General features: G+C 39.4%; 1 protein-coding gene across 1 annotated transcript in view; it reads left to right on the forward strand.

Moving 5' to 3' along the window:
- The window catches only part of PRKG1 (protein kinase cGMP-dependent 1), a 1,912,306-nt gene that overhangs the window by 1,820,008 nt on the left and 79,443 nt on the right, over positions 1-12,855 (forward strand). Inside the window, exons 11-13 of the mRNA XM_086921971.1 lie at positions 1,181-1,320; positions 3,671-3,760; positions 11,927-12,068. Of these exons, the coding sequence (XP_086778097.1) occupies positions 1,181-1,320; positions 3,671-3,760; positions 11,927-12,068 (372 nt within the window). The remainder of the gene's footprint in view (positions 1-1,180; positions 1,321-3,670; positions 3,761-11,926; positions 12,069-12,855) is intronic.

Below are 12,855 nucleotides of genomic sequence, written 5' to 3' on the forward strand. Positions count from 1 at the left end.
TATTAATACTGTATAATTACCTAGAGCCATTTAATTCCTCACTGATCATCATGGTTCGTAAGGGGAAATAGTAACATCAAATGCTCCAGAAATACTCCTCTAGCGACTCCATTCAGACTTCTATGTCAACTGAGTCAGAGTTGCGGTCTCCTGTTAACTGGACCTCTGGAACAACGTCACTGGTGGTCGCAGGAGGCAGATATAGAAATTCTACCGAACAGAAATCAAAAAACAACGTTTTAATAAAATAGGATATGTAACTCATTCACTGACAGCCTTACACTGGCTCCTAATGGAGCAGAGAATTTAAATGACAGTGCTGTAAACTATGCACAAGGCTCTGCCCTCTGGCAGATGTAGATGTACTCTAGTTAACTGTAGATAATGGCTGCTCACTAGATCTTGTGTGAAGGGTCATACCCAGCAAACTCACCTTGATTCTGGAACAGACAGTCAAGAGGAATATTGAAAAGCAATGTAGTGCAGCTCAGGTTCAAACTCAAACACCCCTTTCAGAGTTCACAAAATTGGCAACAATTCAGGAAAGAGCTGAAACTAGTGTTCAATTGTGAAATCTGATTGATAGCTCTACCTCACCCTTCTTTTACACACGGGGCTTTGCTTTGAATGTGAGACAGAGAGCAGGCTGGCACAACAACCCATTATCCTTTTAAGTAATTCACCATCTGACTCTCTAATACCAGGACACCAACTGCTCTGGGATACAAGAAATGGAAATCCATTGAACAAGAACCGAGGCAAATTGGTAGGAAATCCTTCATAAACAAAGTGGGCCTAAACGTCCGGTCACTCTCTGAAATTTCAGAGGGAAACATGTGCCACCTGTTACAAAAAGCAATGAATAAAATGCAAACAGTCATTGAGGCTTTTCTAAAATAACTCTGCAGTCGTCACCTTACAAGTTGAGGGTCATTTTTTCATATGAAATGAAACAGTTTTTTGCCCAACTGCCTGAAATAATGCAATTTGTGGTACTACATCAATATACATGTTTGAACTTTTTAAAGCTGCCTTATTTTTTATCTGTACATCTTAAATGTATTCTTACCCCAAGGTGCATACGGCTGGTGTTACAGAGGCACAATGCTTGAAATATATTCATGTTTAAATTTCCAATAATCAACAATTTTTTGTAATGTTTTTTGTTAACTATATTCAGGTCCAGTTAAAAAGCGAGGAATGCAAAACATTTGCGATGAAGATCCTGAAGAAACGCCACATAGTAGACACAAGACAGCAAGAGCACATACGCTCTGAGAAGCAGATCATGCAAGGGGCTCATTCAGACTTCATTGTGAGGTACAACGCATTACTGTCCTAATTCATGCCCACTCTCTTTCCTGACCACTGCAACCCAGGTGTATCCCACCCCCACATCATGACTGAATAACCTCACTCAACTTTACTCCTTTTACTCTGTCAGATACCTTCCAATTGGCAGATTATTCATTAAGTTTGGACAATTTGTGGATTTTAATATTAACATACTTTGTCATGGAATATGAGGATTGATGTATATTTTCCTGTTTAGAAAACATATTAACATTTACCAAAATGTTTTAGATATAGAAAAGTGTTTGTGTCTCTCTCTGATTCCAATTCCTTCTCACGGGTCAGTACCTTGAATTTAGATATTTTGTTTTTCAAATTAAAGATTAAAGATAAAACACCGTGATTTGTACGTAGGAAAAAAATGGGGTTCTCTCTAGAAAAGTTCAGTTAGAAGAATTACAAAACTACAATTGTTGCCACAAACAATTCAATAACATATGACTCTCCATTGGGGATCAAAACAGGCTCTTGTCATCGTGATCCTATCTCTTTGAACCTCATTAGAATAATTTATCCATTCCCAAAATAATTATGTTTGAAAATAAATATTTGACTCTGCTAATTTCATGGATTGACTTGGATCTGCCTCAGTGGTTTTGATGTGTATGTGGATGTCACAAAAGATTTGTCCAGAACGAGGAGAAGGAGACTCAAGTTTAAAGGTTGCATACTGTGAACGTTTGGGGGGAGGGGGGAGGATTGGTTCCAGTAATAAAGTAGAATTTTTTGAACTAATATTTCTAAACCACTGAGAATGTCTGGGCAACATTTCTTACAAAGTAGACCATCTTTGTGTAAATTAGTTTCATTTGACTCCAAATGAGACGTCTAGTCAAAGTGTTAAGCCCCATGTGATTTCGGCTCAGCAGTGAGGTGTGGCCTGATTCTCTACTGACAGTGAGGAAGAGGCCTACTGAAAAATGCCTACTCCACATAGAGTGACTTGGCAGATAACATGAAATTATGGCAATGCTTATGCTAACCATTCAAAGTAAGAGGAGTACTTGTGGGTAGCAATAGGTCTCATGACTTAGCTTGTGCATAGCATTACAAACTGAGACAAACGAATTACAAATCAGCTCAGCCCTAGTTTAAAAGGTCTTGTCTGCCCCAATTGCCAGGAGATGACGCCTTTGCAGATACAAGCAACACATTGAAACTGAAGATCGGTTTCTTCACTAATTTGTCATTGCACCGGCAAGCCTCTGCATGCCTTGTAGAATCTTAAAGCTCCCAAAGAATATTATTTTCCTTGCCAATTGCTGTATAAAAAAGTTTGAGTTGAATTTGCCTTCCACTATTCTCTTTTCTTGCAGATGTTAAAGCACTTTCTTTACCAAACATTGTACTTATCTTATTAAGTGCATCACCAGTGGATTTATTTCTGTGATGCAGAAATATCCAGAGAGGAAATAGAAGATTTGGATAGGAAATATCCTTAACATACAATTTTATTCAGAGATTCATAGGGAACTATTTTATCTCCGTAAATTACCAAGTTATCGTAAATCACCAAATTATAAATGGGTATTGCTTTTTAACTTCAACCCCCCCTCCCCCCCCCCCCCCCCACACACACACAAACACAGACCAGACTCACACACCCACATACGATGTATTTGATGAGATGTAACTGTTTGCAAACGTATCTTTATTTGTTATTTTTTTACATTTTTATGCATTGTGTGTAAAGGGGCGAGTTAGTATGCATGAAATGAAAGTCTGCTTTATCACTTTATGCATTAACTACCATCATTTAAGGATTATTCCAAATGATGCACCATTTCCTATTGGTAAGAAGTTGATATATGTTTAAAATAGGGTTTAGCTTTAAAGGAATATGGATGTTTGATGAAGAATAGATTACTTTGCGTTTAAAGAAATGCTACCTTCCAAAATACAGCCTAACGATTTTTTCATATTCTCCATATTTAGAAAAATGTTTGATGATGACGTTTTTATTACAGTGTACTTCACATGACTTAATAAATCAGGCACTCCAATACATATATATTGTCAAGAGTAGACGAATCTTGATTCACAAAGACGTAAAATGAATCTGGGTGCAAAGGTAATGTTTGAAATAAACAATTCACAAGGTGTATCTGTCCGTTTCACTCAGGAAGATCATAGTCATCTTCTGTTTTATGAAAATGTCTGAGTCATTGTGGAAGAATGAAACAGTAACAGTGCTTGCTCAATGAACAGCCCCTTTGGGATCTACTATAGACACAGAGTTAGTTAGTGTGAGAACCATTTAAGTAAATATCTTAAAAATAAGAAAAGAGTAACACTTTCTCTCATTTTAAAAATGCAGGTTATATAGAACGTTCAAGGACAGCAAATATTTATACATGTTGATGGAAGCTTGTTTAGGAGGCGAACTTTGGACGATTCTCAGGGACAGGTAAGGACTCTCAGTTCCTGAGTTCATTTAATTTTGATGTATGATTGCTTAATTTCAATTCAATGATCAGTTAGTTTTGTAGATTACTAGTTAAATTTCATGTTAGGGTTCCGGTTTTTTCCTTTTAAAAGGATTGAGGGTGACTGTGGTCCACCTCATCCAATATCAAAGCTCAATTTAAAGTAGCACACCAGTGTCTTCCCATGGGATTGCCTAACACATGTGCTCTAGAGGGGCAATTTCTTCTCCTGGGTCATCTGTACTGCCACATACATAGAGCAAAGTAGGATTCTCTCATATGCATGTGAAATGCCTCTTTCTTCAATCTTAAATGAGGTCTGCAGGTGGCCTGGGCAAAATTTTAATTATGCTGGATTAAGTTACGTAATTTTGGGAATTTCTCGTTATGCTTGTTACCTGAAATTTCAGAAATGACACCATTATGCCATTTTGATTAATTGCAAACCCTTGGCTGTAAAAATGTACTGCCAAAGTTCAATTCACGGTAAAGCACCCAAACAAAAAAACTCTCCATTCTCTAGCTTCCTCTTTTACATTTCCTTCATTTATCTTTCAAACTGGTGATCTGTAGTTTAGACCCCTGTCTCTCTTTAGAGTGTCTCCTTCCCAGAGCAGCACACATTTACAGAGTCCACTACTTTTAAAATTGCATTACTGATTGACTGGAGTGTGGACCCTGATCAAGCAGCAACCACAATCCTAGTCAGGGTAAGCAACAAGCAAACCCCAAATCAACTTGTGCTCAACCCCCTGGTAGCTTGGCTCAGAGCATTCAGACTTTACTTAGAAGCAATATGTAAAGTGTTTGTGCAACATCACACAAAAGGCTCCCACACTCAGATAGAGATACAAAGATTCATTTAACAAATAAAACAAGACTGAAATAACAAAAATCAGTAGACCCAGAGATATTGAATTGTAATGTTTTTAGAGAAAATAGTTCCAAAAGCGTCAACTATGGAGATCTGGTTGCGCTGGGCCGGGACAAAGTCACGTGTTCAGGCAAACTGCGATGGATTGCAGGTCAGATACAGGGACTCAGTTAGGCTCGCTTAACAGAGTACCTTCAATCCTGGTTTGCAGAACATTGAGTGGATCTGTGCTGAAGATGCATCACTCAGCTGAGGCGATGAGTCAGTTTCGAGATGCAGCGAGGTTGCCTCGATGTTGAGGATCCCATCGATGATGCTTGCAATGCAAAGTTCGGCATTGAGGATGTGATGCATAGTCGGGATGATGTGTCGGTTCCAAAGAGCTGGAAAGCTGCAATGCAGAGTCCGGCGTCATCAGCGAGGCTGCCATCAATGAAAGATGTGAGAGCCTGCACTGAGGATGGGTTGCACAGTGACGGTTCAGAAGGCAATGCGGGCTGCTTTGGCAATGCGAGTCTTTGCAACGGGTCCAATCCACACAGCAGTAGATATGTGTCAATTCGGCTCAGGGTTACAGTGCAAAGCAGAATCCACCTAAGCTGGCAAAGCACCTTAGACCCACTTCCATTGTCCAGGACTTGGGTGGCACCACTTGGCAGGGTAGACTCACAGATGGCAGAGTCCAGGTGCAGATGCAAGATTAATGGAAAACTGTTATGTCCCTAAGGCTTCAGATGAGGAGGTCAGCTAAGTTTCCCTTGGTGTAACTCTGGGTTCTGCATTCAAGTGATGCAGGTCCTGTCCTTCTCACCCAAGCAAGAGGGCAGCAGGCCAGAACATCAGGTCAGCAGTTCCTTCAGAGCAGCAGTCCAGCAGAGTGGCAGGCCTTTGTAGCAGCACAGCTTTCCTTCTTTCTGGCAGAGTATCCACAGGTCCAGAGGTGTACTGAAGTAGTGAAGTCTGAGGTCCTTTTTTATATACAGTTGCGCCTTTGAAGTAGGGGAGAAGCTTCTAGAGGCATGCCTTTGAATTGCACATATACCCTGCCTGCCTGCCCCAGCTCCAGACTAACTACAGGAAGTATTCAACCCTAAGTGTGGAGACAAGACACAGTCAATTTAAGTTTAAGTGAGGCTGTGGCCACACCCAGTCCCCACCTTGTCCCTGCCAGTGATAGCCCATCCAGTCACACCTAAGCTCTACTTGGGTGTGGGTTTCTAGGAGGAACACACAAAGCCCAACTGCCACCTACACTCAGTCATGAAATCAGTGACAGGTTGCAGACACCAAATGGTTAAGGAAAGAAAAGGCCAACTTTCTAAAAGTTGAATAACCAAAGGGGTCAGGCCCGTACGACAGGACCCAGGTAGGGCCCTTTAAAAATACAACAACAAGGGGGGTACCTGGTATCCTAATCAATTATAGCAATTGATTTATTGCGACAATCACACTATATTAATTTAGTGATTGGGTGATTTATTTACCCTATTTTTTAAACAACTCTTTTGTTTTGGAAAATTATGTAAGGACTTCACATCCTTCTAGTTGAACAAATATCTAGTGACATTTACATATTTACATACATTAAAAATTGACACCACATTTATCACATTGTACAATACCAACAATTTTCACAAAGAATCAATATGACATCATTTCACGCAAACGTAAATACAATACAAAACCAAAGTATCATATACAATCAAAAATACACTACTAAATTTCCTTTGGCGTTCCTAGAATCCAGTCCATTATTTCCTGAATTATACGTGTATGAATGTTTATATTTGCCATATAACTTTCTAAAAGTGCTATTTTCAGGATTGTAATTTAAAGTATAACTTCATCATAAATTAGGATTCAAGAGACACCAAATATGAAACAGGTTTCTCTTCCCATTGGGAAATGATACTTATAAAATGTAATATGGCAACTCCAATGTTATCTTATAGGAAAGATAGCACATGCAGTAGGTAAAAATTAATGTAAGTGTTTTTCACTATTAGGACATGTAAAACCTAAAAGTACATGTCCAACTTTTTAAATACACTGCACCCTTTCTTTGGGGCTGTCTAGTTCATACCTTAAGGGTGACTTGTATGTATTAAAAGGAAGGTTTGGCCCTGGCAAAATGTTTATTTTGTCAGGTTGGCATGGCAGGTTAAAACTGCAATGGCAGGCCTGAGACATGTTTAAAGGGCTACTTAAGTGAGTGGCACAATCAGTTCTGCATGTCTACTAGTAGCAAGTCCTTTACAAGTCCTGGGCACATGTAGTGCGCTTTACCATGGACTTATAAGTAAATTAAATATGCCAATTGGGGATTAACCAATGTTACCATGATTTAGGGAACAGTGGCAGTGGCAAAGTGTATATAGGCCTAACAGCAGCAAAAACGAAGTCAGCAAAAACAGGAAGTCTGAAGGCAAAAAGTCCGGGGTAGACCACGCCAAGGATGCCAGGACAAATAATCACTTTCTTCAGGACAATGTGGAATGAAGCAGTAGCTGCCATCGCCTTCGTTAAAAGGGCTTTGACTTAATTGTAGCAAAGCCGCTTCTTTACAAGGCGATGACATTGAATAACCCTGCTTTCCTGCAGAGGAGTTGAAAGCCACAACAGACAAATGTCACTTACATTTAAAATGGCACAGCAAAGATGCCAGTAAATTTGTTAATAGTTATCTTCTAAAACATAGAATTCTGCACTGCAGAAACCTAAGCAATGACCCACATACACCAATGTTAATCTATAGTTTATAAACTGATTTAGAGAATGAAGACGACTGTTATAAACAGGGATGAAGAAGCTTTTCGTGAAATCAGAACCATACGGTCTATGTTTTTCAATGTAACTAAACCTTTCAAATCACTAAACCCCAAATGTGTCCTTGACTTCAGTTCTGCGGAACATTGTGTATGTTTCCAGTAAAGGGAAACACCATTCTAATTCTCTTAGGCGACAGTGGTTTGAGTGGTTTTCCATCATTTCATTCTTTGGCGAAGCAAGTCGCACCTCATGACATGATATAGATATTTTATATCAGTGTCTATATTACTCGAGGAAAAAAAGTAGCAGGCACTGCTTCATCAAGTATAAGCAGTCTTGAAGAACTCTGCTACAAAAGCCTTGGGACTGTGTTCCATTGAGCCTTCTAGAACTAAAATCCACAAATATGAACACAAACCTATAGATCAACTGTAACATAAACATTTTTATCCATTTACAGTCAGCAGTGTTGGTCTTAACCCTTTCACTGCCAAAGTAACTACTTTTACCCGGGCTATATTATCTGTAAGTTATCACTGTAGTATCCTGCTGGGCATGTTCTAGTGTTCCAGGAGTATGCTGTGAATACACTTTACACCCACCCATCACAAGCATCACCAGTCAAGTGACCCAGCTAATAAAAGGGGCTGAGGAGACGTTACCTGGGCCAGTTACCAGTACTATACTACTGTGTGTGTGTGTGTACTATTCCCAAGTATGTTGGACTAGCGCCCCCAACTTTGCAATCACCTTACCCTTTTACGGTCACATGCACATGCACGAAGGCAACAAAAAACACTATATTACTATTTTAAATGCAGCAGAGAGGCACTGAAAGGGTTAAAGCTCTCTGATTGACAAAGGGCGATGTTATATTGTTGTACATGTACAGTGTAGAGTTGTCTGCTACTCACAACTCATTCTCATGGATGCCGATTCACAGAAATGCCAGTGGTAATGAAAATGACACCATGCACTCCTTGAGCACAAATAACTTGAGTGTTGGCTCTTTTTTCACACTTAGCTCCTCAGAAGCGTCTTGTTTGCTCCTGATGGAACAGTGGGAAAAAGGTAGAGAAACTACAGAAAGTGAACAGTTTTCAGTGACCAGCTAACTTTCTCTCCATGCTGCTGCTTTCTCAACTCCTGAGGTCTGGACCAGCAAGGGCAATTCCATGGTTCCTAAACAGCAAATCATGGGTAGCTGGTGCTGACCTCGTCTATACTAAATTGATGGCCACACTCGTTTTGTACTTGAAATACAAACATTCTACTCCAAAAAGTTCCCATACAGGCATAATAAATACCATATCATCTTTTAAGTTTCCCCTGATTCATATTTCGAAAAAGGACCCTCCTAGGAAGAGCTACTCTTTATCAGAGGTATGGATGTGATGATTAGACTGCAACATATTTTGTTTAGGCTGTTTTATGCTCATTAATATATTATGTTTATAAATGGTTTGCATGTGGTGATTCATGGGCTCCCATAGTATAACCTGTACATTTGTGTGGGGAAAAGCCGTAGGGCAGTGGTTCTTAACCCGCGAGCAAAGGACCCCCAGGGGTCGGCAACACATTCTCACGGGGTCAGTGGGCTAGAGTGCCAAACGCTAGCCGAAGCTGCCTGGGGAAACTAGGGCCAGTGGTTTTTAATCAAAATAAGGTACTCTATGTCAGTAAGAAAGCTTATGTTTGTACTTCTCACATTTTACTTGATTTGCTTCCCTAGGAACATTTGTGTTTTTTCCAGCTCATGTGCGTGCTGTGACCTGGGTCTCTTGTAGGTGTCTCTATGAGTTCAGGTTGTGGGTGGGTGTTTCTAACCGGCCATAATTCAGAGGTTTGGAGTTGAGGCTGAAGGCAGTGCAGATTTCTCACAGAGCCTAGGTGTGGTTCATTGATGTGTTCAGACTACTTGAAATCTAATCCTTGGCCTCTGTGCATTGTGCAAGAGAATGTAAAGTGAGTCAGATGCATGAAGGTAAGTGCAGAAGGAGAGAATACAAGTTGGGTGCAGAAGAAGAAAGTGATGATGTGTGAAATGTAAAAACAAAGGATTTCAGAATGATGTAGGGGAAAAAAGTCTTGGGGTCCTAGTTTCCAGGAGTGATTTTTTTAGGGGACCTCAAAAGTTAAAAGGTTAAAAACCACTGCCACAGGCAATCAACTGCTTAACATAAAACATACATAGCAGAGAAACCAATTGTCTGTGAATGCATACAAAAGGGAAGGTGGACAATTAGCTGCTTCAACAAAAATATGAAACTATAAACATTATTTCTGATGTAAATTGTAAGAAATGAAGAACACAATTCAAAGTGGGTATTGTTGAAGAAGTCATGTTTTTATTCTCTGCATTCTGCTCTTTCCAAAAAACTGTCCTTTGACAACATTCCAACAGCAAAGCAACACAAGGAATAACTCAAATTGGTTATAAGTATGAATTTTATTCTGTTTGGCGTTTTATTGTATTTTATTTTTAACTGTACATTGTGGAGCCAATTCAGCGTGCTGGAAATGTGTCAGCCGTGCCAGTGATACATCTGCTCAACTATCCCAGAGTGGAGATGTGTACCTCCATAGCTGGCCACATTCCTGTGCAGTTCACTGAATTGGGCCAAGTATGTCTGATACCAGTATGTATTTCCATCTTGCCAGAAGCACAGCTGCTATTAATTTGATGATCGCTCCTCTTTCCGTGCCAGTAAGAGCAGACTCATACATTAAACTGTACATTAAAAGGGGTCTGCTGTGAAGGCATAATTATATTTACCGCGAGCTGTATCCGCTGTAATTGTATGGCAAATGGTTGGCTTGCTGAAATGCTGCCCATACTGGTAGCAGACATCAAACTTGAAGGTTTTTTCCATGATTTTGTTAAACTTCACCTCCATTCTTGGCGGTCACCGTACAAACTTGTCTCGTCTTTGATGTACATCTGCCATGCATATACACTTATCTGGTGACACATGAACTTGAGAACTAGTTAGTTTCCAGGGGGAAAAAATCCGAGATGAGTTAGATTTTCAACCCTTGTTTTCACAAAGACATATGGGCATGTTATTGAGAACTGGCTGATGAATCTAGTGGCTTATGTCAAATTCGTTTTGGAAGCTCGTCCAATGGTTAAAGCCCACAGTTCACTGGCACAATCCACGCCGTAGGTGTTTTACAGGTTTTTGTAAATATAAACACCCTACACTAGGGATCAACAACACTTTTCCTATGGTGTAGACTCATCATCTGAAATTATTTGAGTTTCAATTGTGTATAAAATAGAGTATGTTTAGAACATAGTTTACACCTCTTTTTGTAGAACATCTGCTTGAATGTGTTACAATATAGTGGAGCTGTCCAGTGCAAGTTTAGAATATCTAAAAAAAAAAGGATATTTGATTCAAGTGGGGTTCAGTGTCACCTCTTAATTTGGCAAAAATGTCGCAAAACCAGCAGAGACACAAATATTCAATTATTGTAGCTCACCTTTGCAGCTTCTAACTTTACTGTTCAATTAATCTCTTTGGCACCCTGATTGTATGTGTACGTTAGCTGCCAATGGGCTATTGTAATCAGAAATGAGAGTGAGCGGAGAAGGGGATAGAGGACGAAATTGGTGCATTTTTTCTCTACTACAGTTAACAAACAGAATTAGGCTAATTAAGGGAAGCAGTGACCCACACCAGCGTTGTCTTGCTAAATAATGTGCAGAATTACCCGTATTTTTGCTTTATAGCAGACTGTCCAAAGGGCCTGAAAAAAAAGGCCAATCGAGGATATAGTTATTCTGGTTTTGATTGGTTGAAATGCAACAAATAGCAAGGAACTCAAGTTCTGCTCTGCAAAAAAATTGGAAACATTTTCTGTAGATTATCGGAAACCATTTTAGACTGATTTTGGCACCACATCGTGAAGATGCCAACTTTGGAGGACTGAAATCTGTATTGTTGCCCCATGCCTACACGACACCTATGCCTCTCTATATGACACCCTACAGAATAGTGACTGCGTTTAAATTATATGCAAACCAGAAAATCAGCTTCTAGGCAAATCAGTGTAGACTACCAGCCGGTCAGGGTATCTTGGTGTAACAAATTGAGTTATGGTCTCCCTTCACAATATAACATGTTTTCATTGTAGATTTGAAAAGTAATATCCTTTGGGTTGTTGTGTAGACATCTATCAATAAAGACATACACTTTGATAATTGCCAGACAAACTAATTGAAACACATGTATTAAATCAGGGAAACATTTCATTGGTCCTCTGTGTGATGTCATCATCATTGTCCATGAGTCAGTACGTCAGACATTCAATCTCATTGTGCTCTTCCGGGTGTTTTTCCTCACCCTTAGACAGCCGTGCGCTGCTGGCCTAAGGCCATTCAACATTTGATATGTTGAATGTCAAATATCTCAGACTCTATTTGCAAAGTACATTGGTCAAACTTCTCAATCAAAAAGCCTTATGTTCTCTAATTTGCTGTTCTCAACATCTCTTGCAGAGGTTCGTTTGAAGATGCAACAACTAGATTTTATACAGCATGCGTAGTAGAGGCATTTGCATACCTGCATTCCAAAGGAATCATTTATAGGGACCTCAAGCCAGAAAACCTCATTCTGGATCATCGAGGATACGCCAAGCTGGTGAGTGGCACAGAAGAGATTCAGTTGACACGCATCTACATTCCTTCTATCAGGAAAATGCTCTTTATTTCACAGTCGCTATCCCTGCTCACCACAGCCATGAAAGCAAATGAAACAGTTAAATAAAAGTACGGGGCTAAATGTAAAGACTAAGGATAGCTTGTATACAACCTCTAAGCTTGTCTTTAAATTTCCTTTACATTTTCAATTATTTCAGAAAAGCAACTTAACATTTTGAGAACAACCCTTTAAGAATATTATGTATCAGAGAAGACCTCTGTGGTGACATTAGAAGTAGGTGCCTGCAAAATCCGGACTTTATTCGGGGGTATTTATAGACGCGCGAGAGAAAATTTAGCAAATTTAACATGACAAAGTCTCTCTCATGAATATTTACCAAGAGTTCACGTTCAAAGTTCATGCGGTATAACAACAAGGGGAATGATATGAAAAAAATGCATCTCGTGAAACAATTTCTGCTTCTATGACACCGTTTCTCCTGGAACCTGCAGGAAAAATAGTGAAAATGTTTAATGAAGTCACATAACAGAATTGTGTGAATCTCACAACTTTTACATATATCTACATGAAAAACACCATATCAGTCAGGATGCATCTTTTTTTAATGAATTTTATAGTATTTGTGAAACAATATTTTTAATTATCCACTGTTTATATCAAATATTAGAACGTTCTTAATCACAGAAATGAATGAAATATGCAAAAGAATTATGATTGTGAACATAATGTATTTGTTTTCTCTGGTGCTGAGTGTGCATGCGTGTGC

Source organism: Lissotriton vulgaris, chromosome 5, assembly GCF_964263255.1.
Source record: "Lissotriton vulgaris chromosome 5, aLisVul1.2, whole genome shotgun sequence".
Lineage (NCBI taxonomy): Eukaryota > Metazoa > Chordata > Amphibia > Caudata > Salamandridae > Lissotriton > Lissotriton vulgaris.